We start from the raw sequence: 26,696 nt of genomic DNA on the forward strand, positions 1-26,696 counted from the left end.
ACACACACACACAAACACACGCTCAAACACACACACAGTAAGATACAGCTACACGCACTAATGGGCTAATGAATGCACCGACATACCATCAGGGGACTCACTGCACACTTATGGGCACACACTAACCCTTAAAGCCCATTAACTGTCCAGCATGGATGTGGGGTACCATGCCATGCTCCTTTCTGCCCCCTGCTGCCTGTTTGCTGCACCTGCCAGTAACAGGTGGGGAATTCAATTAGAGCAGCATGCTCTCAGCAGTCAGTCCTGTGAGCACGCCATGACTGGACTGGACTGGACTGGGCAAAGGCTTGGGCCAGCAGAGCTCTCAGATCCCCGTAGGTAAAAAAAAAAAGGACAAAAAAAAAAAAAACATAGACACCACAGGGACGCCACTTAAGAAACAGCTGCCAACCATTGGCAGGGGGTGTTTAGATCATCAAAGTCAAACATTAACCATCACCATGACGCTGTCACATCAAACGTGAAGGCAGCATGGATTCCAGAAGACAACCACAATGAAAAGTCTAATTTTAGCCTAAAGCTGTCAGCGTTCACTTTTAATTGCGTTACCAGTCGATCACCAATGGGTGCAAGACACTAATGGGAGATATTTACTGTCATTTTGAGGAAAGTTCTGGTACTTCCATCACTTTATACTGTAGCCTCATATAGACAAGTAACAGCTGACCTGTGCCTGGGAAAGAGGATTATGGAGATAAATACTCAATTATTACAGCAGTATTTTCCAGTATGTGTGGCAGTAATTGGCACGCTAGAGTACGATAGCTGCCGCCTGTGTTTTTATCCCTGATAAGGTAAGTTTCATTAGCCATCTGGCTAGTTGGTAGGGTAAAGAAGTGTTGTGTCTGTGCTGCCTGGTGACTTCACTGACTCCAAGATTTCCGCCGGCACCCAAACAGGAATTAATCTATTAATCTATCTATCTCACTTAATCCCAGATGGCTCTACTACAGCTAACCTGCTCTAGCCAGACTAGGATAATGCCTAATCTCAAGATTAGTGCCTAATGCCTAATGCCTAATACCTCATTCATACTGTGGTCATAATAGCCTCTTGTACTGTCTGCTCTACAGCTAGGGTTTGGCTGCTAAGTCCTCCCCGCTGCTACAATCACCCTTCACAGTGAGAAGAAGGGAGTGGGAGGCACAGCGAAGGAGAGGCAGGCAGAGCCGGTAAACAGGAAGGCAACCGGCAAGGCTGGGGAGTGCAGGTCAGAGTTAATGAAGCCCCCCAAGCAGTGTTTGCAGGGTGTGAAGCGTGGCCACTGGTTTCGTTTGGCCTGTGAGTGTGCGGATGAGTGTGCATGTGTGTGGCTCGTGGCCTGTGTGAACAGCCCAGAGGCCGATGATGAGGCCCTTTGACACCGGGCCCACCCAACGACCAGCTCATTAGAATAAACCGACGCTCAGTGATCGTGGGAGAGAGGAGTGAAGAGAGAGGAACACAGAGGAGGAAGGCAGAGGATGATGGTCTCCGCTGTGCTGCAGTTTTATTGGGGTGATGAGCACAAAAGAGTACAAACTGCTGCCAATTTGAGACATGGCTGGAAGGTTAGGTGCAATAATGAACAGAATCACGCAGCATTTTGGGGAAGGCACTGTGGTGGGCACATTTATTTTTTAGTAAATTGGATTTTGGAGCAATAAAATACTGCTGTTCTTCTGTGTCTTTTACCTGTATATTATGGCCAGTCAGGACTCATTATCACATTGACCATCTTTTGCCGAAGCTCCAATCCCAAACTTTAATTATCGTTCTGTCAGGAGCTTAAATCTTGACACTATGTACAGTATAGTAGGGTCTTTAGTCCAAATACAAGAGTGGTTAAAGCTAGCATATGCAAATTTTAAACAAAAATGTAATTTAAAGCACAAACGAGCGTTGGTACATTGGTAATATTTTCTCAGCTTTTTTTTAATCTTCCATAGCGGCATTACATGCTCTACCCTCTGCTGTAATGTAATACATATCAATTTCACTGTACTGTGGCATCAGAGATGGATGAATGCTTGCATGCATATTAATACTTACTTTTCTAGTAGGTCATCCTTTCTGTGACAGTGGAGAATAGGCTTGCATGTTTATTTTTCTTTGTCCTTTATTCTACCTTGAGGCAGAGTGTTCCTGGCTTTGTTTATGGGTCACCTACATTGCAGAGCCTTTCTGGATGCTGTTTATTTCTCTATTTACAGTACCATTGTGCTTGTGAGGGAATGTCCTACTTGTATTGGTCCCCCCCCCACCCGTTGCTTTGTGCACCTCATAATATGTCAACCTTTAAAGTCTTGGTTTGAAACATTTTTGAGCACAGTGCCAGATTTAACCATTGCTCTGAACATTATTTTGCATATTTTAGATATGAACATTCATATTTGCAAAGCTAAAGCCTCAGGCATCAGTACTTTCGAGCATTTGGTTCGACAATGGAGCATGACAAGAATTGTTCTTGTGAAGAGTCTGTATTCAGAGTTTGTTTGTGCTTGAGTTTGATTAGTTTCCTGTTTTGCGGCCAGTCTCAGTCCCTGTTAAACCCCTCAGAGAGAACAGGTTATTTCTTAAGTAGACCAGCACCACAGATCACCGGCCACTATCAACAACAGCTCACAAAAAGAGAAAGTTGGATCTCTGAAAGCCTGAAGTAACTCCTCCAGCTCTCTGTTGTGATTCCCCTCCTGCACCAGACTCCATTCAATATTCAAGACAGTTTGAGCCTAGATGGATCCATCACTCTAGCAGTCACTGTGTGACAGTGTATGCATATGTGTGGGTGTGTGCATGCATGTTGTGTACTATCCTTGTGTGAATGGCGGCAGCCTCAGTCTGTCTGTGCATTTGTGTGTGCTGTGTGTCGTCTGCGTCCAAATGTCCCTGCAGTGTCCAATTAGTTCAGAGATGCATTCAATCATGAGGTGACCAGCAGGTGTCTGGTTCTGTTGCAGCCCCAAGCCAAAGAGACACATAAATAAACTGGCAGAGGAATATGCTGGGCCTCCTCAGCTGTTTTACTCTGTAGTGCCTCCAACTCTCTTACTCTCTCTCTCGCTCTCTGATGCTGGGACCTCTATGATGTCAGAGTGGTGAGGATGCCAGTAGCTTTCCTCATAGATCACCTGACACGCCCGGTGGTCCCAGGGCAGTCTCTCTGTCAGGCAGGGACACACAGCGTCAGCCAACCAATTTACACCAGTCCCCAATGGATGACCTCCACCTGCCTGAAGCAGTCCTCTCTGTGTGTGTGTGTGTGTGTGTGTGTGTGTGTGTGTGTGTGTGTGTGTGTGTGTGTGTGTGTGTGTGTGCGCACGCGCGCGTGCGTACGTACGTACGTGTACATTTGTTTGGTATATGGATTGTGTGTAAGGGTTCCCACTTGTTTTTGTGTGTGCATCCATGTCTGCTTGGAATAGGGAGTGTTGTTAGTGTCTGTATTTGTGTGTGAGGGTGTGTGAGGCTGAGTCGCAGTTGCAGAGGAAGGGGAGGCCTAGCCAACCTCGCATCTTTACCCCAGGATGCTTTCTTTCTTTGAGGCATTACTCTTGACTGAGAGCCAAATTTGAGTCCTAATAAAACAAGCTCCACAATTACTGTTTTACCACCCAGTGGCAGAGCAAGAAAGCAGAGGCCTTTGAAATACAAAATGCACAATCAAATAAAAAGTAGGCCAAGATAAATTAGATTAGAGACTTACATCTAAGCCGCAGCCGTGGCCAGAAATCTCCCATTTATCATATCCAAACCTTTTCCAACTATAATGCTGAAGTGAGCTTTTATGTGTTCCTTCATTTTAAATCTGATAATGTACCTCATCTTACTCCCTTTTCCTCCTCTCTCACATTCTTCTCCTAGTCTCTGTCTCCTTTTCAATTCTTAACTTACTTTTATCTACCAACATCTTTCCTTCGTCCCCTCCATGCCTCTTTCTTCTGTTCTATATTCTACGGTCTTTGGCCTTTTCCCATGTCCTCTCTCCCTCCCTTGCCATATCCATGATATCTTTCATTCTTGCAATGCCTTGTTTTCATTTTGTGTCTCTTCCTTCTTTTCCCCCCTCTTCTCCTCCACTCTGCTCCAGTATTTGTGTGTCCGGGGACACTGCTGCGGTTGCAGGTGCCCAGCTCTCAGCAGGAGGCAGAGCACCAGGCGGGGGCTTGGTGTAAGGACCCGTTGCAGGCTGGAGACCGTCTGTACGTCATGCCCTGGACCCCCTATCGCACTGACATGCTGTATGAGTATGCCTCCTGGGAGGACTTCAAACAGAACCGAGCCACCACCACCTACAAGTGAGTGCGCCTCCCATTGCCCTGGATGATGGCATCTGCTGCTGTATTGATTTATTGGCTTTTGATGTGGATGGCGATAACACAGTAGTCCCACCGTTGCATCTGCATTCTCACCATGAGGCCATCTTGGAGGACTGTGCCATGCGGATTAGATTAATTGATTTCTTCATCTGGATTCCTGCACCACTTATGAGATTCTCTCTCAACAGGTTGCCCAACAGAGTTGACGGCACAGGGTTTGTCGTATACGACGGTGCTGTATTTTACAACAAAGAACGCACACGAAACATAGTCAAGTACGACCTGCGTACGCGCATCAAGAGTGGAGAAGCCATTGTCACAAACGCCAACTATCATGACACCTCACCCTACCGCTGGGGAGGGAAGTCGGACATTGACCTGGCAGTGGATGAGAACGGCCTCTGGGTGATTTACGCCACTGAAGCCAACAACGGACGACTGGTGGTCAGCCAGGTGGGAGAACAGCGGTGCACAGAAGGGAATAAGATGTGGATTATAAATGCATGAGTGGATTATGTCGAAATCTCATCTGACTAGTCAGGCAAAAGATCAATAATTTACTACTGAGATTACACAAGGGCACTGACAAATGAGATAGAGATGTTGCTGGACAAGTAAAAGAGTCACATCAACATCATCTGCAAAAGGTTAAGCCTGATTTGAAATCCCATCACGTATTACAAAAATAAAAAATAATCTTCACTTGTCAGGTAAACATTTCATTTGTTTTGTGCACCACAACAAATTTCCTTCTGACTTCAAACATTATCTGATTTTATAACCAGTACAGTATCCTGCACATATATTTTAAACATATCATACTGTTCATCTTCTGTAATACAAAGTCATATTACTTTGCCCTGCTCACTCTGCAATCTCAAAATGTGATCCATCTCTGTAAAATTGGCAGCGTTCATATTTTAATACCAGTTGTTTGTTTGTTTCTTAATAAACAAATATGCAATCAGGCAGCAAGTTCCTACGTAAACAGAGTTTAAATTAATGTGTTGTTCGGATAGACGGGTCCCATTTATTATCACTATCTTTGACCTTACCAGGAAATTGTTTTTCAAACTGTATAACTTAAACTATCCTTCTAAAATATCAAACCCTGCATTAGTTATTGGAGTTATTAGAGTAATAGAGCAAAAAGAAAGTGATAATTTTCATCATCAACGAATTGTTTGGTTTTTGTGTGTTTTATTATTTTTTTTCTACTTTTTGTTTCTCCTTACAAATAAACTTGTGGAGGTTTCTATTATTCTTCCACGTGCAATTGTAAGGTGTACTCCCAATATTTGAGCTGCTACTGAGACCATAAACCTCCACTAGTTGAACTATGGTAAGAAAGCCAAAACTAACCATTTAACATACTGTATCTTTAAACTGTGCACATAGAAAGAAAACAGGATATAAAGAAGTCAGATTTTAAGACCTTTCTAAATAAATAAGAAAAGAAAAATTCCTCAAAACCTAAATTGCCTCTTCAAGTTCTTTAGAAATGTAGTTTACAGCATTTCCTCTTCCCCCACAGGTAAACCCTTACACCCTGCGCTTTGAAGGCACCTGGGAGACCAGCTTCGACAAGAGGATGGCATCCAACGCCTTTATGGCGTGTGGGGTGCTTTACGCCGTGCGGTCGGTCTACCAGGACGACGACAGCGAAGCGGGCGGCGACCTGGTGCTGTATGCCTACAATACCAACCGTGCACGCGAGGAACCTGTTAACATCGCTTTCCCCAACCCCTATCAGTATATTTCCTCTGTGGACTACAATCCTCGAGACAACCAGCTCTATGTCTGGAACAACTATAACGTGCTGCGCTACCCGCTAGAGTTTGGACCACCGGACCCCACCACTGGTAAGGAATGATCCCAGAGAAAGCATGCAGCAACAAAGTACGTGTCTGGATATTATTGGGGTTTTTTTGATAATGGGAAATTGTGTATGTTTAATTGGTAGAAAAGTATACATACTTCTTCTAAATCCATTTCATGTATACATTTTATGTTATCCGAGTTAAAAGTGGAATGACGCATATCAGACAATTTGATAACAAGGTATTGTAATGTGTTATTTATTGCCAAAATTGAATTACAGTTGACCTTCAGTTGAGAATTACCATTGGGCAAGATATTTAACATGAGTTAGTTCTAATACCCAGCTGATTTAGTGAGGTATTTACACTTAACCCTCCAAATAAGGAAAGCTATATTTTCTTGATACACACACTACCACAAATATTATGAATTGCAATATTAGGAGTACAGACTTCACAATATTTTCTTCCAGAAAAAGTTACGAGAATTTTTTTATTTATTTTGTATTCAAATCTCAAAGATTCATGTATTCAAAAATGATGTGATGTACTAGTAGTAGCTACATTTCTCGTTTTGTGACATTTTGTGTTTGGCCAAAGAGAGTGTTTGCTTGAGTTGGTACAACACATTTTAGATTAATATCCCACATTTAAGCAATTTCCTTTGCTGTAATGCATAATGATGCTTTTTTTTTTCTTGCTCAGGGAACACTTCAGACAGTCCATGCAGAATGTGTTTATCTGACATTTGGATGCCTCTGATATCAAATCATTATATTTCCATCCCCAGCCATAGTTACAGTAAAGAGCAGCCTCTCAGGTACAACTGCTGTAGCACTTCATATCAACTTCACTGTGTCATGGATAATGAAAGAGTAATTCTGGAATGATAAGGGGGGAGGATGAAATGGGAGCGCCACACTGCATTTTGGCAGTCCATCAGTATGAGAGGGTGGTTTGGATGTACTGTATATCTGAGCTGCATAAAGGCCTGTATGAAGCTCGGATTAGGCCCAGAGAGAGACGAGGCAGAGACAGACGGGCGGCAGCACTCACAGAGTTGTGTGCTGACTCTGCGTTTGATCAGCTAGGATTTTGTAGTTGTGATGTGCTGCTTTTATCTTCGCATTAGGTTTGGTTGTTGGAGATGGTGACTTCTCTGATACATTTGATAAATTATTTACTTCTCCGCGACTTGTGATGATGCTTTCTCGCAATCTCCTCCCCTGCTTCTCCTCTCTCTGGAGAGCAGGCTTTGAGAGGCTGAAAAAGTATTTGTCACCCCAATTATTGTCAGACTAACTTTTGAACTCAGCTTCTGAGTAACATCTTACATTCACATGCATGTGTCCTTCATTCTTTTGATCTCTTTTTTTTTTGCTTTTGGTGTCAGGTTTCGCTTCTCTCGAATAAATCCCTCACATCCTCTTATAAATCTCTAACTCGCTAAGTTTCTCATTTGTCTCTCTGAATTACTTTCTGGTTACTTCAGGCCCTCTGACCACTACACAAGTGACAACCACTCTTCCAGCGAGGCCGTTCACCTCCAGTGCCAGCCCCTCCACTGCCCGCCCTCTGGCCCCCACCTCACGCCCAATTGGCTCCATCAACAAACATCCTGATCTTCGGCCGATCACAGCCACCGTGCCTGTCACCCGCCGGCCTTCCCGCCCTCCTCAAGGCTCGGAGCCGCATGTCTGTGAGGCCAAGCTGGTCCGTGGTGTCCAGTGGCCCACCACACAGCGAGGAGAAACAGTGGACCGCCCGTGTCCCAAAGGATCTCTAGGTGAGGACTTCTATATTTTTAAACCTTAATGCATTTTTTCTGCCTTATAAAACAAGCATGTGTTTCAGGTGAATTGAGTGACTGCAGAATAGAGTGAATTGTGGGTGTTTCCAATATATAGCTATGCGCCCAAGTGATCATCATGTTTGTGCTCTCACTTGTTTTTTTCCCACTGTTGTCTCCTACTGTCCCTGCGCCAGTCCCACCACTAGGCACAGTCCCTGAGGACACACAGATGAAAGCTCGTCCTCCAACAAATGAAAGGCTCATTTCCCACAGAAACAGAGCTGATTGAAAGTGGTGAATAATGAAATGAAAGGCCACACAACACAGGCTTCCCCTTCCTTCATACTAGCTGCTATACCACGAAATGTTCAGACATAATTTTTTTTTAAAAAAAAAACCTCTCTCTAGTCGCAGAAAAAAGGCATCTCCCTCCATCTTCCTCTCCATTGCCAATTCGCTGTGTCTTTATGTTCTCTCCGTGTTAAATTAGCAGCTGGCTTAATTGCCTCGTCTTGGCAGAGCTCTCAAACCTAATCTCTGGTCGATGGAGGAGAGTATAGAGAAAAGTGGGAGAGAAAAGAGAAAAATCAGTGGGAGAGCGAAAAAGTGGGGGGTGGATGGGCGTATGAAATGCAACGCCACATCTGCTGTGATCCTTCCACGACTACGAAGCGTTGCTGCATTGTCTCTGCCGTCTCTGCTCTTCCTATCTCTCTAACTCTCTCGCTCTCTGTGGTCTCTCTTTTCTCCGCCTTGTCTTGACTTGACGTTGGTTATTTGTGTTAGCAGCAGCAGCAGATAGACCCTTCTCTGGTTTTATCCCCGTGTGGTGTCCTTTCTCTGAACTCTCGTAACTGAAAAGAAAAACCTTGCTGGAAACGAGATTTGGTGGAGGGGGCTTCCCTTCAGGTGTTTTTATTTGACAGTGAGGGATCATACAGGATGTGACTGTGTGCTCAGAGTAAATGTTATGCGGTACATGAGCATACTGTATGTTCCTTTAAAATAATTTCATTTTACAGCATGAAAGCCTGTTCTGCCCCTGTCGTTTTGCTCCCTCCCTTTCTCTTCCCTCACTTTCTCACTTCCCTATACTCCATTATTTAACCTTTTTTCCCTTCTGACCCATTTTCTCTGAGACTTCTACTTTACCTCCTCCTTCCTTCGTCCCTCTCATCTTCAAACACTTTAAGTATTCCATTTTTAAAATTCATTTCATTCCATTTTTCCTGGTTAAAAAAAAAAAATCTATGACATGTTTTCTTTTTTTCTTTGTTCATCCCTCTCCTTCACACTTTCTCCTTTAATTGCAGACACCTAATGCTTATTATCTCTCCATTAAAAGCCCCCCTCCGTTTCTTCTCATTTTGCTTTTCTCCAGGCATTGCTTCGTTCCAATGCTTGGCGGAGCAGGTCATGTGGAACCCGCGGGGTCCTGACCTCAGTAACTGCACCTCCCCGTGGGTCAACCAGGTAGCCCAGAAGGTGAGACCTGAAGCTGTACCCCCTTGCCTTGGGTCCGTCCCCTTCCTCTGCCCCACTGCCCCGGCCAGCCTCTCTGTCCACCTCCACACACACATTAACATATCTCTAAGGCTGTCCTGATTAAAATATAGACTCATTTCAACTGGCCCTTTATTACAAGGCATCTGCTCTTAACACTTAATTAACTCTATTTTTTCACTAATATACTTTAATTACAGCGAGACTAAATTATTTTTTAAAAACCAGGTTTAGGGTCTCACAGCTGCCATTTCAATTTATTTTTTTTTCACTTTGATCGTAGCCTCATATCATCCATTATGTCAGTGCAGTAGCTAAACATCATGGCCCCTAGATGAAGCACAGTGATATTAACTTTACTAACCGCAATTTAAATTTACACACTGTGTTCCTTTATACACTTTAATAATATGATCATTCCCAAGTTTTGACAGTAATCAGATTTCACACACGCCATAAAAAATGAATTAAAAGCACATTTAACCGAGCTCCACTTTAGCCTGAGAAATCTTTCATTATTTAGCCATGCATACGGTTGACCAGCTTTCTTAAAGGTTTTTAACTGTCTGCATGTGCCTGGAAGGGTTAGTAGCACTCATTGGAAGAATCCAATAAACCTTCTCCTTTTGGCAAAAATCAATTGCAATTGCAAGGCTAAGGGTGTGATTTGAAAGTGAAACAGAGCCAGAGAGAGTAAATGCTTCATGATGTGTTCTACAAGATCCATCTTTGTTTACAATGATGCAAGAAGGGCTGTTAATAAAGAGTGAAATCTAAACAAACAACCTGAAATTTTGTGTGTGTGCACAACACATTTTGTTTTGTTGTGACAGTACTGTGCATGTGAACAGTTTGGGGTTTCCAACAGCTTTGAATGTGACTCAACTAATCAAAGCAAATCTGTTTCTTGCATTATCACTGAGTGTAAACGTATATGTGCATTTATGTGTGTTCATTTGCAGATCAAGAGCGGGGAGAATGCTGCCAACATAGCTGGTGAGCTGGTGAACCACACTCGGGGTCGGATCCAGGCTGGAGATGTTAGCTCCTCCGTCCGACTGATCGAGCAGCTGCTGGACATACTGGATGCCCAGCTTCAGGCTCTAAGACCCGGGAACAAAGAGTCAGCTGGACGGAACTACAACAAGGTAGGAGAGAGTGTATACACACGCACACGTGTAAAAGTATATTTAATTCAAGCGTTAGAAAACTGTAGTGAGGTGAATGCAAATTCCCTTCCCTTGTGCACATGCAAGGACCGGTGAGTTGTTTTTTTTAATTTACTGGTTTTTTTTTCTTTTTTAAATTGTTTAATTCCCAGCTTTGTTTTTTTCCCTTCCAGTTTCAGAAGCGAGAGCGGACCTGTCGGGCATACATCCAGGTAGCTTTTCTCTTTTATCTGCCTGCTTTACTTGCCTGTGGTACAGGACTGCTCTGTGACTTAGAATAACTGAGGGAAGATAAATCCTTCAGCAGACTAGCTTTGTGGATGAGATTCCTTTAGCTCAGTGCTCTGTATTATGATTGATACTGCCTCTGGAATCATCACTTATAGAATTTCTGTTTTGTGCTGAAGAGCAGTGTGAGTAAGATTTGGAATAATTCCTGGCAGACACCATGTACAGTTTTTAAATGTTGAAGTATTTCCCAGAGCAATGAAAGCTGATTGATAGTTTTTCCATTGCTCGTGGTGTACATATGTTTGAAATATGGCTTCAGCTGATGAAGAAATCGTCTGTCTGCGACATGATCTTAGCTTTGTTGCACTGTGATAGAGTTTAAATGTCTAATACAGGCCTTGGCCTCATTGTGTTGCACAATAAGGTACAATATCTGCAATCTCTGAGAAAATGTAATTTGACTATAGTATGAAAGGCAACAGTTTGTGTTACTACACCCTTCTGTGCTTTTTCAATATTTGTGCAATGTCTCTGGTTCTGAGAAAGCTGTAATCTAATATCATGAAAAGGCCTTGTGTATGCTCCTCTGTAATGATGAAATGCGGCACTCTGCAGCACAAAGTCTTTTATGTGTCTTGACCTGTCTGCAGCGTACTGTAATATGACCCCACATCTTCTGATCTCAGTCGGCGCAAGATTAATGTAAAAGTTGCTGTGTAGTATGTAACTCGACCATTATTTTTTGTCACTCGCTGCAAGGTAGCTCAGTATAATAACCACTGATCCACGGATAAACTGAAAACACCCTCTGTCTTTTTCTTCCGCCGCAGAGAGAGTGCATTCTGATACTAAATTCATTTTCTTAACAGCAATGGTCTTTATTCCACATAGCAGTCAATCCTTCATTTTGAGAGGCCTGAGCAAGAGAATTACATGATTCATCAAGCAGGCTACTCTAATAAATTGGATAGCTGATACAACCATCAAAATTGCCATTAAATGAATTGTAAGTGTGAAATAGAATGGTAACATGTCTGACATAGCACAGTAATAAATGTAGTGCAGGGGAGTGGGGAGTGTCTTGGAAACAATAATAGGAGAGTCAGGTCTGCACTTTGAAGCCCTCGTGTAATACGGTTACACTTTACAATACAGCACACAAAATATATAATTACCAAGAAAGTGATAAACAAATCAGGAGGGAACTGCTAATTACTATGGAGTTAGTTAATAGCTAATAGTGCTTCCTGAGACTCTTGAAAAGGCTGTTAGAAACAGTGTTAATGAACCAGTGTCTCATAATCAGTTACGAGATATCCAGAATTGGCTTTACCCAGAATTCGGTGCTAAATGACACAAAACCAATATGCAATAGAGGTTTCTGTCCTATTGGTAGTGTTATTTTGTTTTCCATCGTGAGCTGTTGAGGGCAATGCTAAGTAGCTGCTACGAAGCAGGCTTCATGATCACCTTACATTACATGTAAAGTAGAGCTAAAGCCTCAAGAGGTAACAAAGGCCTACTGAAAAAAAAAGATTCCAAAAATGTAAAAAATATTATTATTCAGATCATGTACCTAAATTGAATGAATACAAAATCGAACTATTTATGAGCTGTCGATTAATTAGTTAGTACTGTTAGTTCCTCATTTGTCACTTGTTCTGCGTAGTACTTTAATACTAACATTAATACTACGCCTTCTGCATGTGCCAGGCGGTGGTGCAGACAGTGGACAACTTGCTCCGTCCTGAGGCCCTGGAGTCGTGGCAGGACATGAACAGCACGGAGCAGGCTCACACTGCCACCATGCTTCTGGACGTCCTGGAAAAAGGAGCGTTCCTACTGGCCAACAACATGTACGGGAATCGCTTCACTGACCGTGCCCCCAGCATCGGTAAGAAAATAGCATTCATGGTATTAGTTATGGCGAACGTATAGATAGATACATGTAGTTTGGACCGCTGTTTGTGAAACTGTGCCGGCAGGTTGTGGCTCTAAATTTCTCCTGCCTGGTTTTTGCATCTTTGACCTCTCAGAGGTTTTAACAACAATGTCTGCACGCTGTGTTTCCACCATCAGATCTCGAGGTGCATGTTGTAAACACGGAGATGGACCTGCAGGACTTGTCCTTCCCGCAGAATTACGCCAGCGACAGCACCATCCAGCTTTCAGCCTCCACAATCAAGCAGTACAGTCGCAATGGTCAGTAACCCTCACCCCTCCCTGTCCTCACCCGTGGGACTGAAAAATGACACTGTCCTGTGCAGCCCACTCTCTTATGTGGCCATTTGCATTTTCATGCTAGCTTAAAACAATCTGCATGCAGTTGACCAAGTTATTGGTTCATAATAATAGGCTAATCAGATTAACAAAAACGCTGAGACAATTTCTTTTCCTGATGGTTTCTTAACAGCAGTCTTTAATAGAATAGCTGGGGAGGCGTGTAGATTACAATCGGCCCCAGTCTGACAGAGCAATCTCAGCACTCCCTCTCTTCTTCCTTCCCCCTTGCGTTCCCTCGCTCCGTCTCTCCACCATCTTATCCACCTCTCCCATCTCTCTTGTTTCTAACCCCTCCTCTGTCATCCCCCCTCCTCTCCATCGCTCCCCTCCTCCCTGCGTGGCCCCTCATCCCTACCCTTTTCTGTTTTCTGTCTCTGCTCGGCTCTGCAGTGGGAACGAGATTAGAATGATTGAAACAAACGCACATGAAATATTCATATGGAATAATAAGAGATCTGTGAATGCTTGAGGGATGAATGTTCCATTGCCCTCCACATTAAATCTCGCTCTCTTCCACCAGTCAAAATGAAACGGTCCTTACCATCATTCTAACCTTCACTAACTCTCTCTCTCTGTCTCTCTTTCACTCACCCCGTCACCCCCTACTCTCCATCTCTGACACTCTTGCTTCCATTACCATATTTCACCCCCATTTTTGCTTTCTCCGGCCGCCTTCTCCTCCTCCCCCCTTTTACCAATCTATCTGCGCTTCCTTTCTCATGTAACATCTGCTTTTTTTTTTTCACATTTTAATTTTACTCATTGTTTCTCTTCTTCTTTTTGTGTCCAACGTGCAGGACAAGTCAAGGTGGTATTCATTCTTTATAAAAATTTGGGATCCTTCCTGTCCACCGAGAACGCCACGGTGAAGATGGAAGTGGATGGACCAAACCAGGATAAAAGGCGCCTGGCGGTCAACTCCCATGTGATTGCGGCCTCAATCAATAAAGAGTCCAGCAGAGTGTTTCTCACTCAGCCGGTGGTCTTCACACTTAAACACTTACAGGTATCTGAATTTAAATTTTAATTAAACCATTCTGATACATACATTTCCATTGACATTTTCCTTCATGCCTCTCTTTGTTTTTGATTTTTTTTTTCTTAAGTTGGAGAATTATTACACTCCGAACTGTTCCTTTTGGAACTACTCTGAGCGCTCCATGACAGGCCAGTGGTCGTCGCAGGGCTGCAGGCTGCTGGACACCAACAACACGCACACCACCTGCTCCTGCAGCCACCTCACCAACTTCGCGGTGCTCATGGCTCACCACGAGCCCGATGTAAGTAAACAAGGGCGTGGCAGGCACACAGTTAAAATGGAAGCCGTGGTAATTTATGCAGACGTTAGTTCGTGTGAGCATTAGCGTTCAGTCACACACCCTCACACACACACGCACGTTAATGTTCCCTCTCAAGGCTGACAAGCTCTTTGTTTTGAATTTTCTCTTTTCCTCCTTTCACTCCGACATTCACAGAGGCACAGGCTTACAAATTCATGTCCCTCCACTTTTAGCTGACATTCACATGAATTTGAATGTCTTGTATTTTTTTCAGGATGTCTTGTCTCTTGTCTTTACACTTTAGCTCCTTGCATATATTTACAAATATTAAATTAAGCAATTTGGCTCTTTCTCTCCCCGGCCCCCGGTTTACCCATCCCCCTATTGTTCTTCTGCTTATCTCCCACCCCACTTTCCTTCTAACACTTCCTCCTATATTTTTCCCTCTCTGTTTGTCTTATTCTGTTGTGTCTCAATGTCCATCTCCCCTATTTTTCTCCACGGTTTCACCTTTAATTTACCCGGCGCTGCCCAAACCTCATTTCCAGGGGCGGATGCACGAACTGATCCTCTTTGTGATCACCTGGGTGGGGATTGTCATCTCCCTCGTGTGTCTAGCCATCTGCATCTCCACTTTCTGCTTCCTGCGGGGGCTGCAGACCGACCGCAACACCATCCACAAGAACCTCTGCATCAACCTCTTCATCGCCGAGCTGCTCTTCCTCATCGGCATCGACAAGACAGAATACCAGGTGAGTTTGTAGCCACACAAACTGATTCCTGATGTGAATGTTAAGTTTTTCTCTCTTCCTGAAAAGAAATAATCTTTTGCTGCTCTTTTTTTTAAGAAGTGGAGTAACTACTGATTACTATAGCATTATATAGCCTACCCTTCTTTAAAACTCAGTTGACACGCGGCTGCCCCTAATGAAAGTAAATCACAAGATCAGGTTAGTTTTTATGTATTCCAACTTGAAAATGACACGGCGAGTTACAGCATAACTCAAGCGACTTTTTAACTTTTTTATTGAATGACTGTGAAACTGAAATTGAAGCAGTGTGTCATTACGTTACTCTATAAAATATTTACTGCACTGAGTAATGAATTACCACTCAATAATATGCACAGAGCCGGTCACCCAGGGGGCAGCTTTTCATTTTTCCCCTGTCAATGTCCAGTACTACCTGACAGTGACTCTGTTCTGTCCTCTCTTGTTTTTCACTCGGTTATATGCCTCGATCTAAACTGTTTCTCCTCCTTCATCTTAATATTTTCCTCCCTCCTCTTCTTCTCTTCTCTCGGCTCTCCCCACGGCTGCTGCCCTCAGATTGCCTGTCCCATCTTTGCTGGCCTTCTGCATTTCTTCTTCTTGGCTGCCTTCTCCTGGATGTGTCTGGAGGGTGTGCAACTCTATCTCATGCTGGTGGAGGTCTTTGAGAGCGAGTACTCCCGCAAAAAGTACTACTATCTGTGCGGCTACTGCTTCCCCGCACTGGTGGTGGGCATCTCTGCAGCCATAGACTACAGGAGCTATGGGACCAAGAAAGCGTACGTGTGAAGACAGGCCTTTTGCACCTGCAGATTGAGAAGTAGGATCATGCTATTCCCCCAGCTGGAAATGTAATATGCAGTGCTGTGTGAACGGCTCTTGTGCCTCCCTACAGACTTGGTTTTCTGAACACACTTAGCCAAAGCCTGATGATTAGCCTTCATAAGATAATCCGCTGAGACAGGGAAATAGTGTGCGCATGCATCCTGGTGTGTGCGCGTGTGTGTGTACGTGGCTCGGTGTGAGTGGATGTTTGTTCCTGGGCTTAGTTGCATATAACTCTCTCCTCTGTGCCACTCCAGATGCTGGCTGCGAGTGGATAACTACTTCATCTGGAGCTTCATTGGACCTGTTTCATTTGTTATTATGGTATTAGCTTTACTGTCAGACAGTATTATTTCCTTCCCTATTTTAATATCACACAGTCAAACCAAAAGTATTTCACAATGCTTTCTTTGTGAGGTTATTCACAATGGAACGTCAGTATTTTTACAGTAGACCGTAAAGTCGCCTGCACATTTATTTATATATTTGTATTTCCTGTCCTCAGCTCAACCTCATTTTCCTCATGATCACTTTACACAAGATGATCCGCAACTCTTCAGCACTCAAACCTGACTCCAGCCGTCTGGATAACATTAAGTGAGTTCAAATTACTCAATGAATCACAATTCTTTCTTTTTCAAGTGAAATAAATATATCAGATAAACCACCATGTGATGTATATTCTAAACTGATAAAATGTTTGCTGTGTATCAAGTCATTATTTGTGAACATTTCCTTTTCTACTTCCATCAGGTCATGGGCTCTAGGGGCCATTGCCCTGCTGTTCCTGCTTGGGCTGACATGGGCCTTTGGTCTCCTCTTTATTAATGAGAACACAGTAATCATGGCCTACCTCTTCACCACCTTCAACGCCTTCCAGGGCATGTTTATCTTCATCTTCCACTGTGCCCTGCAGAAGAAGGTAACGCACAAGACTCGTCCTTAAAGAGTTACTTTATATTATGGCTTACAAAGCAGATGAAAGGTTGTGTAGACGTATGGATGAGTGGAAGTTTGATTGATATTTGGCCTACATGTTCGGACTGATTTGCTGCGGCTGTGCGATGAAAAGCTCTGTTGCTCCACACTGGGTTCAGCCTATTGAAACGAAGTGTTTGTGTTTGCGAGGGATTTTAAAACCCGCCCGCTGTGCCGATGGTGTTATTATTTTACAGGTCCATAAGGAGTACAGTAAATGTCTGCGTCACTCCTACTGCTGCAGCCGCACTTCCACCAGCAGCTCCCACGGTTCCCTGAAGAACTCAGGCCTGCGTACCAACAACCGCTACTACAGCGGCAGCCAAGCTCGCCATGCAGCGGCCCATAGACAGGTGCAGGCAGGAAAACAGCACCCACAATGCTGCACACACACGATGAATCTTTAACACACTAATCAGACCACAACAGAGTTGTACATTTTTTTTGTTTTTCTTGGAACAAAAGAAAAGTAAATTTGCCTGTGTGGCGAGAATATTTTATTTTTGCTGACCAGCTTGTTTCAGTGGGATGAAATGAAAAATCAATTTTTTTTAAATCAAATAGTCCTCATGATATTATCTGACTTTTTCAGAGAACTGTCAAAAAGGATATCAAAACAAAACAAACAGCTTTGAAATTAAGTGATAATTCCTCACTGCGGCTGTATTTTACCCGTTTAAAAGGTCTGTTACGTAAGATTCTGAAGTACAAAATGAGAGCATCTGCGGGGGTTTGATTGCTGATCAATACCAATGACTCACCGATTACTTTGCGAAGCGCTTGAATTCACTTATTTAACTTTTCAGCCCACAATCAAGTGAGATGTGTAGCAAGTGAAACGCCATTGTTATAAAACATTTTGTTCACAGTGCCAGAGCAGAATTAAAGTGTATTACGTCGTGATTTATGTTCATTAGACGACACTGTTGAAAATCTGGTCTAATCAGTCAGCTTACTCACCTCTGTTGTGAAGATTTTCCTTTTATGTTTCCACCCATTACTGGCAGCCCGGTTCTTAGCGGGGTAGATGACTCACTTATAGAGATATCCTTTGAGGGCCATGTATTATATAAAGACACAGGCACCATACGAGATGTCCAAAAATACTGTACATGCTGGCATATGCGTGATGGCACAGACACATGCAAACATTGACAATTACACGATGACAATCCACAAACAAGCTTTCCCACAATGTAATAAGACGCTTCCAAATAACAATTGTATCGGCTGCTGCAATCATGTCTAACATATCTCTAGCTTATTAGACCCCTCATGATAACATGACAAAGCTTTGTGCCTCTTGCACCCGACTCCTCAGTCTCTTTGTCTGGCGTGTTTGCCCATTGTTCTTTGCGGATTAGAGCGAGCCCCACAGTTTTGATTACAGCTGCCCCACTGAGTTACAAAGTCTACCCGCCGCGTTTCTATATTTAACTTGTTGTGTGTTTTCTGCCACTCACTGTGCCCTGCTCCTTCTTCCAGAGTCGGATCCGCAGGATGTGGAACGACACGGTTCGGAAGCAGACAGAATCTTCCTTCATGGCGGGAGATATCAACAGCACCCCGACACTCAACCGTGGTGAGACCTCCCTCTATAGCTGCTGTTTCCCCTCCGATAAAGTATGCACACTTACATGCTCACATAGGTTCAAACAAACTCATGTATATTTACACAAGTGAATAAAGGACAGAGGGAGATGAGAGTCATACTACGTGTGCATTAAGGTTATTGATTCAATTTGCTTTGCAGCTCTTGGTCCAACTAACAAGTGCAGTTAAGAGCAGTGTTAGTTTAAACTGAATAACATAATGAGTATGGGCTGGTTGGTGGATGGTGGGTTTCAGTTTGCAGTGTAGCAGCAGCCAGTGGTCAGTAAAAGCACTTAGCAGCAGCAGAAATATATGGAGCTCAGCTGCTATGTTATTTAAATATGTGTGTGAGTTCATGTTCCTGCATGAATCTTTCAAAGGAGCTCCTGCTATTGTAATTAAGCAGATTTAGGTGTAATAAAACTTTATAAAAAACGAAGCAGTCAAGCCACTTGCCTACATCACATACTGTAAATTACAAATATAATAATTTGTCAACCCTATTACCATCACAAAAGGCCATGCAGTCATTATCAGTAATTATTTTGTCATCAAGGAAGAGACATTTGTCTTTTGCTTTATTTGTTAATTTTATTGTTGTTGGTTTTTTTCCCAGTTTTTCAATTATAAATTTCGGCTTGACACATAAGTTACTCAGAAATCTTAATGTTTTTAGCAATATATCATACAGAAATAAATGTTCTGTGGCATCATTATAGCACAATTATTGTAATAACAGTGTTCTGTGAGTTAGGATAAAATTTGCCAGCCCTAGTTTTTACCTCTGTCCTCTCAATCTTTTATAGTTTCTTGGGATTGTCACATCCAAACACATATCCATACCTTCTTTGCCTGAATCCAGAGAAACATGCAGTCCCCTCTAAACTCCACACTGTACATGAATTGGGGAATAGAAATTATTTAAGACCTGCAGACGTGAAAAATGTGTGGAGGCACTGACTGTTTCAGCCTCAGCAACTGGTGGCGTCACTGCCGCAGCAATCAGTGACACTGAGACGATCAAGGTTGGCTCAGGTTCCAGATTGGGTTGGGGGAGGGGGTGTTGATCATGACACAGAGGCAGTTGCTAAATCAGCCATCACTCTCTATGCTAATTTCATCCATTTTGTTTTTAATGAACTGATTAGCGTGTGAGCGAACAGGGGGTAATTATTTTAATTGAGGAGAGTGACAGGAGCAAGGCAGGGGGGTGAGGAAGAGGTGTGCAGTGACTGAGGTGGATGGATGAGAGGTTTGTATGTATGTATGTATGTATGTGTGTGTGTGTGTGTGTGTGTGTGTGTGTGTGTGTGTGTGTGTGTGTGTGTGTGTGTGTGTGTGTGTGTGTGTGTGTGTGTGTTTGTTTGTTTGTTTGTTTGTTTGTTTGTGTGTGGTTGGGTGAGTCGTTTTTTCCGGGGCTTTTCGTCACGACAGAGCAATCACCAGGCCTGGAGGGGAGACACTATGTGGATCATTCCATGGTGCGCTGTCAAACACAAACAACTGTGCTGAGAAGCCTTTATTTTCTGCTTCTGAGAAAAGTTTGGCAGAAAGTGAAAGACAAAAGGCAGCATGGGAGGGAGGGAGAGGCAAAGAGAGAGATGGAGTTAGGCGCTATCATGGAGGAGTAATTAAAAAGGCAGAATCTGGAGGAGGGATGCTGCGTTGTTATCACTGGCATCTAAGATCGCTTTGATTTCCCCACTTCACTTCTTTATGAACCACACTCTCTTCCTGACAATAGTAATCTGTCCAGAAAAAAGGCGTGCAGTACACACACAGACACACACACACACACACACACACACACACACACACACACACACACACAAGCTCCCATGATTCCCCTTGCCCTACTTTTCCTGCACACTTAAAGTTAGTTACTTTAATTTTCAACAGGGTATTTCAATGAGGTACACAAAGACAGCTAATCCCAACTAATTTGGTGGTGTTAGAAAAAATTCTGGCATGAGGAACTGAGAAAATGTGGTTGAATCGACACAGCAAAGCGAGCCAGAGAATGAAAGGAGAGGGGTTTGTGTGGCATGCCAGAAAGATGGACTGAGGAAGCGTAAGTGGAGGGAAAAATGACAAATAAATAGCTGTGTGTGAGTGCATATTTTACTTTTTTAGAATTCCCTGCTCCCTTGCTGTGTGATGAACGGTAGGCAGGAGACCTGAAGGTTGCACTTTGCCTTGGACGACTCTCCGTCATGCTGTCCTATTTTTAATTTCATGGCATTTCTGTTCCAGTTGCCTCAGGCAGGAGCCATACATGGGCATTATACAACATTCTCAGTGTGCCATTTCTTTGAATTATATTTGTCTTGTAGTGGCATTCACATTTCACTGTGAAATTAACTGTGTTTCAATGGCTGCGCCCTTAGACTACATAATGGCATGCATTACTGTTCTCCCCCATCTGACTACATTGTCAGGAGCCACAGGAAAAAAGAAAAAGAATGGCAATGCTCCAAACGCTACCTTTCCCCCTGCAATTGTATTTTTACTCAAAGGTTACAATCAGCAGGCATAAACACAGAGGAGAACACTGTGAAATGCATTACTCCATAAAGCAGTGGCATAACAAAAAAATAACCCCATCTGAATAAACAGTAAATATTTTTATGATTTCAGATGTTATTAGAGTCTGGAGATATGAATATTAGAATGTTACACCTATTGTGTGCCGCGTTTCAGTGCTTACTTTGTATACACACATTCGTGTTTATGATCATGTTCATATTTCAGATGTTTTGTGTCTTGCAGCGACGATGGGCAACCACCTTCTGACGAACCCGGTGTTACAGACTCGCACTGGCACCTCTCCTTACAACACTCTGCTGGCTGAAAGCTTCACCCCGCCCTCCCCTGGTGTCTTCAACTCCACCGGTTAGCTCCTCATAAACACCTCAGTCAGTGTGTGCAGCCTTGTCAGTACGTGTGTGTATATACAATGTGCACTCAGCTTGCTGTCCTTCTGTCTGTTACTCTGTCAGTATGTTGACATGGTATATGCACACTCACTGCTGTTGAGTGTGTGTGTGTGTGTGTGTGTGTGTGTGTGTGTGTGTGTGTGCGCGCACGCGCACATGCTATTTTTTTTTGTGGTTTTTTTTTTTTTTTTTTTTTTTTTCTCTTCAGACTATGTAGCTGTCAGACGGATTCACTAGGCTGAGCAGAACAGAGCCAAACAGTGCCTGCAGCCTAACCAGCCATCTGGTCAGATCTTGAATCTTCATGAGAACAGCCACAAATTGATTAGAAGTTTAGCTACAGCTGTGACTGCCAGAAATCTTTAGGATGGTTTTCCTGTTCCCCGGCAGAACAAGTAGTCTATTTAAATCATGATGGCCATAGAAAGGGATTATACAGCTTTGTGGCCAGGGACAGTCCATCTGGATGTAGGTTGGTCAGGTGTGAGTGCTCACTGTAAGTGTCTGTGTTTGTATGTCCTCGCTTCTGTCTCAGAGTGGGATTCTTTAAACAAGCCTGATAGCTGTCTTGTCTCATTCCTGTGTTCCCACTCCACTTTTTGGATGTCTATACCTGCAGAATTAGACATGTTTTGTTTAATTGCTCTGCTGCGGTACCAATATTCACTTGGCAAATGAGAACTATGGCTGTGTGTGGCTAGTGGCTGGCTGAGTGTGCACCCGCAGAGTACCAGGCTTAGTGTCTGAGGACTGAAATTGAAGGCGGCGTTTCTGTTAAATATTTTAAAGCCTCTCTGCACAATACGTCAAGCCTGATGGCCACAGGCCTGGCAGCCAAGTCATTTTTAGAAGAGAGTGGTAGAGCACTTCATTAGAATGTCTAATTTCCCACACCACCATCGAAGAAGAACGTTGATTAAAGTCATACTCCACATAAAATTTTAAAAATGAACACGCTTCTCGCTTTTTAGGCGGCTGTAGATTTTTTTTTTTTCACTTTGCTGTGATGGTAATTTGGAGGGGGAAAAAAACACAACATATTTGGTGTGTGGCAGGGAATTCATAAAATAAACATTACTACTGCTGTACAAAGTTTTGTATGAATTATGTATGTATCCAGGTATCATTGACTAGTAAATATACAGTATATCCACACAATTTTTCTGGAACTAAGAAGTACTGTAAATGTTAGAGGAATATGGTGTCAAATCACCTGGACTAAGTCTGCATAAATCAGAATGAATGTGACAATGCATGTGTCTGGGCATGTGATGAGAGTTGTATGAGAGAAAGAGAGAGGTGAAAAGGTGGGGATGGACAAGAATATCTTTTACATTATGGTTAACCGTAATTGTTGCATCAGTAAAAAGCACTTACTTACTTAGTACTGAGTTTCATTTTATTCACTCCACATGACTTTCTCTGGGATGCACAGGAACCTTCCGTGACCCAAGTAAGTGTAATTAACATTTTCTTCTCATCCTGACATTTGAATCTCACTGTATGATAATTATGGCGAAACCCTCTTGTCTGTGTTTGGATCCAGAGAGTACATTATCTAAGGCCCGTGACCCCTGTGGAATGGAAACCCTGCCCTTGAATGGTAACTTCAACAACAGCTACTCCCTGCGCAGTGGCCCAGCAGGTGGAGGCGGGGGCAGCTGTGACTTCTTAGGTGGCGAGGGTGGAGACTCTCCCCCGCCCATCTTCAATCCCCGCAGCTCAGAGACCCTGGGAGGCGGAGGCGTCCGACGAAACCTCTCCGATGCCGCAGCCTTTGAGAAAATGATCATCTCTGAGCTCGTGCACAACAACCTGAGAGGTGGCGTTGGAGGAGGAAGTGGGGGAGGCCAAGGTGATGTAGGGGACAGAGTATATGGCAGCTTGGCCAGGGGACGTCCTCACGGTGGGGTCGGTCGGGGGACAACGGTGGCCGGGCCTGAGCCGTCTGTAAGCATGGATGAAGACGAGGACTATCTGAGAGAGGGGCGGCAGCGCACACCGCAGGATGTAGAGCTGCTTTATAAAGCTCTGGAGGAGCCCCTTCTGTTGCAGCGTGCCCAGTCAGTCCTCTACCAGAGCGATCCGGAGGAGTCGGAGAGCTACACGGCCGATCTCACAGAGAGCCACAGTGGCCAGAGTGGTGGCGGGCAGGGAAACAACAGAGTGCCAGATTCCCCTGCCCGTGACTCCCTGTACACCAGCATCACCAACCTGCGAGACTCACCCTACCCTGACAGCAGTCCTGAGCCCCTGGAGGTGGTGCCCCGTTCAGCTCAGCCCCCCGAGGAGCTGTACTACAGCTCCGGGAGGCCCGCCCTCGGCTCTCGTGGGGCCCCCATGCAGACCTTCTACCAGGCCCCACCCCGGAGACCGAGTGGGGAGGGACATCAGGCTCAGGAGCCTGTCCACAATGAAGGAGATGGACAGATGCAGCTGGTCACAAGCCTGTGACTGGAGCCTGAAGGAGGAAGTTGGGGACTAATGTGATGGCCAGAGCCTCCTCCTCCTAGCCCGTCTCATTCTCGTGTCTCTCCACTTTCTGCTTGTTTGGTTGCCTTTCTTTCTCTTGACTTTATTTAACATGTGAGCAAACAGAATGACCTTCTGGGGGAGTCGTGGCTGACTCTGCAGAAGCAGCCTTCATCTTCAATCCTCCCCCGTCTTATGGAGATGAGTGATGGGTGTTTTTCCACAGAGTGTTCATCGGCTCTGTATAACCCCAGTCGTCCCCAGTTCCTTTGGTACCCTAAGGCCAAGTCCAGCACTCTGAATGTACCAATCCACCCCCCTTTACCTTCGGATATTTCAAAACTTTAAAACTTTGTTAAAAACATTTTTTATGTCATTTGTCTTCAGACCTGCCTCGGGAGATGGGAACATCATTTTATATTTTATCTCGTTTCCCTTTCTTACCATCCATAGGTCTTTTTCGAGTCATCCTTTGATAGGAGTAGTTAGCTGTGGAGACAGGGAATATAGTACACTATTATAACCTAAAAAATGTCTCAGAAAGCTCTTCATTGTTGCCAAAAATATCTTTTATTGAGCCAGAACAGAAAACTAGAACATTCACAAGGCAAACACACACACACACACGCACGCACACACGCACGCACACACTCACACTCACACATCTAGAAGTGCTCATTACCGCACATCAAAAGTGTAAACAGTACTCCATCTAAGTAAAAGGGAGCAAGAGCTTTTGTTCCAAACAGGCAGTGGGAGCTGATTCAGTGTAGTTGCCTTCATTTTCTCTCGCTGTGAATTGACGACTCTGTACAGAAGTGGAGTAGAGGTGGAGACAGAGACTGAGGAGGCGCTGCACCACCCCTCAAGAGCGGGAGAGCCTGCACCCTTAAGACTGGCCAATCCTCTCCACTGTTCTCTCTGGTTGTTTGCTTTAGGCATTTGAAAAGTTAAATGACTGCCTTGCTATTGTTTTGAAGAGAGTATTTCATTTGTTGACTGGGTCTACATCCTGTAGGGGCTGCACGTATGGATTGGTGTCGCCCTCTACCCTTGTACTTTGCTGTTAGAGCCTAGCCAGTTGAAGTGGACTTCATTTCTGTGTGCTGTTGTGACAAGCAAGACTGTACACGTCACAAACGCACCGGCCGACCACTTGGTATAACCGTGTACATAGGAACCACACATGAATACTTTATTCCTACTATGTAAATAGACACCAGATGATCAAAAGCAACAAAAAGTAATAAATACTATGAAAAATGATTTCTTGTACTGCAACAAACTGACAAAAGAAAAGAATAAAATGTTTTGGAGTTTGTGACCTGAATGATACACTCTATCTCTCTCTCCCCCGTTGCTTGATCTCTCACTCTCTCGCTCCTCTGCGCCCCAGTTGTGTGTCATTCAGTGAAATTCCTCAGAGATCCAAAGGAGAGAGAAAGGCAGAGAGATTGAGATGTGCAGTAGGTTTTATTTATACAAAGGAAAAATGGAACAAAAAAAAAAACAAAAAAAAAATCCTGGCACAATTTTTATGTGATATAATCCATTACATGATGTGGTTTGACCTTTGACATTCCCAGGGTGGAATTAGCAAAGGCAATGGGAGTGGGAGGTGCGGGGCAAGCGAGATAGATGTTGTCAAATGTCATTCTGTGCCTCACAAGCACGAAAAAGCATTGTGGGTGAATGACAGCATCCATAAAGTGATTTGGTTTGTTCTTGTATTATTTGGAAGATATAACCAGATTACATACTTTTAACAACATGGGTTTTAGCATGTATGATAATGACATTTGTTTTGCTATCAGAGAATATTGCATTTTGCTGTTTCTTAAAGATAGTTTCAGCATTAATCTAGAGCCTAATGTGACAATTCATTATTTTCCTGTGTGCATGTGTTTGTGTGCATGTGTGTAAAGTATGAATGCATCTGAGCGACTGGTTGTGTGTGCTTCGTGTTTGGTTTGAGTGCGTACGCGTGCGATCCATGCACCACACTTTTGTGTGCACACACATTTCAAAGGCTATTTTTGTGACATGACTTGAATGCACATCAGACGGGGAGGGATACTCATCTCAGAGAGCTGTCAATACTTTTCCGCCTCAAATGGAAGTTGCTCTTGCCGTGATGTTCAGGTACAAGGAGGACAGGAGAAATCAGATTGCCTCAAGAGACGCGAGGTAACACGATACCAGGAAAATGACAAGCAGGGTTGACCGATCGGGAGGAACATGTTTCCAATATGCCACCTTATGCAAGCGAAATTAGCTGTCAAGAAAGAGTCATGAGGCTTCCTTCATGCAGATGAAATCTGTTTGACCTTTAAAAAAAAAGAGTTTGCCTTCTTTTATGCTTTATTTATCGGTATTTGTTAAGGTTTATTTATCAGTTTTTATATATTTGCTTGTTATATTTATTTGCATTGATTTATTCATGGCATTGTTTTTTTTTTTTTTTTTAAACTATCTCCACTATCTGCTGCTAAACCTGCAGCAAGTGAAAAAGTGTGATATGTGGACACAACGTGAGCAGAAAATAGATGCAGCCACTGCAGTGTGACATTTGGCTCGGGCCTGAGTGTCCCACTTCTAAGAGAACCCAAAGGACAGCTTTTAGCTGTGGCTCCTGGGGCTGAAAGAGAGGGTTAAAGACAGATAACGGAGAGGGATTACAAGGATTTGCCACCATTTCTTCTTGTTATTCTAATCACTGGTGTAA

General features: G+C 43.7%; 1 protein-coding gene across 2 annotated transcripts in view; it reads left to right on the plus strand.

Moving 5' to 3' along the window:
- Nucleotides 1–25,830, plus strand: part of adgrl1a (adhesion G protein-coupled receptor L1a) — an 88,050-nt gene extending 62,220 nt beyond the window's left edge. For both annotated transcript variants that reach the window (XM_069148912.1, XM_069148911.1), the window contains 21 exons: nucleotides 4,091–4,298; nucleotides 4,508–4,772; nucleotides 5,854–6,181; nucleotides 7,632–7,925; nucleotides 9,313–9,416; nucleotides 10,397–10,582; nucleotides 10,777–10,815; nucleotides 12,548–12,728; nucleotides 12,914–13,036; nucleotides 13,915–14,123; nucleotides 14,224–14,397; nucleotides 14,946–15,149; nucleotides 15,726–15,946; nucleotides 16,250–16,316; nucleotides 16,498–16,589; nucleotides 16,746–16,914; nucleotides 17,168–17,323; nucleotides 18,456–18,552; nucleotides 21,333–21,455; nucleotides 22,935–22,952; nucleotides 23,046–25,830. In XM_069148912.1, coding sequence (XP_069005013.1) covers nucleotides 4,091–4,298; nucleotides 4,508–4,772; nucleotides 5,854–6,181; nucleotides 7,632–7,925; nucleotides 9,313–9,416; nucleotides 10,397–10,582; nucleotides 10,777–10,815; nucleotides 12,548–12,728; nucleotides 12,914–13,036; nucleotides 13,915–14,123; nucleotides 14,224–14,397; nucleotides 14,946–15,149; nucleotides 15,726–15,946; nucleotides 16,250–16,316; nucleotides 16,498–16,589; nucleotides 16,746–16,914; nucleotides 17,168–17,323; nucleotides 18,456–18,552; nucleotides 21,333–21,455; nucleotides 22,935–22,952; nucleotides 23,046–23,953 — 4,166 coding nt within the window. In that variant the 3' untranslated portion in view covers nucleotides 23,954–25,830. The remainder of the gene's footprint in view (nucleotides 1–4,090; nucleotides 4,299–4,507; nucleotides 4,773–5,853; nucleotides 6,182–7,631; nucleotides 7,926–9,312; nucleotides 9,417–10,396; nucleotides 10,583–10,776; nucleotides 10,816–12,547; nucleotides 12,729–12,913; nucleotides 13,037–13,914; nucleotides 14,124–14,223; nucleotides 14,398–14,945; nucleotides 15,150–15,725; nucleotides 15,947–16,249; nucleotides 16,317–16,497; nucleotides 16,590–16,745; nucleotides 16,915–17,167; nucleotides 17,324–18,455; nucleotides 18,553–21,332; nucleotides 21,456–22,934; nucleotides 22,953–23,045) is intronic.
- Nucleotides 25,831–26,696: the final 866 nt, after the last annotated feature.

This window comes from Embiotoca jacksoni, unplaced genomic scaffold, assembly GCF_022577435.1.
Source record: "Embiotoca jacksoni isolate LCO1_2020_lvr unplaced genomic scaffold, fEmbJac1.0.p SCAF_15, whole genome shotgun sequence".
NCBI lineage: Eukaryota > Metazoa > Chordata > Actinopteri > Embiotocidae > Embiotoca > Embiotoca jacksoni.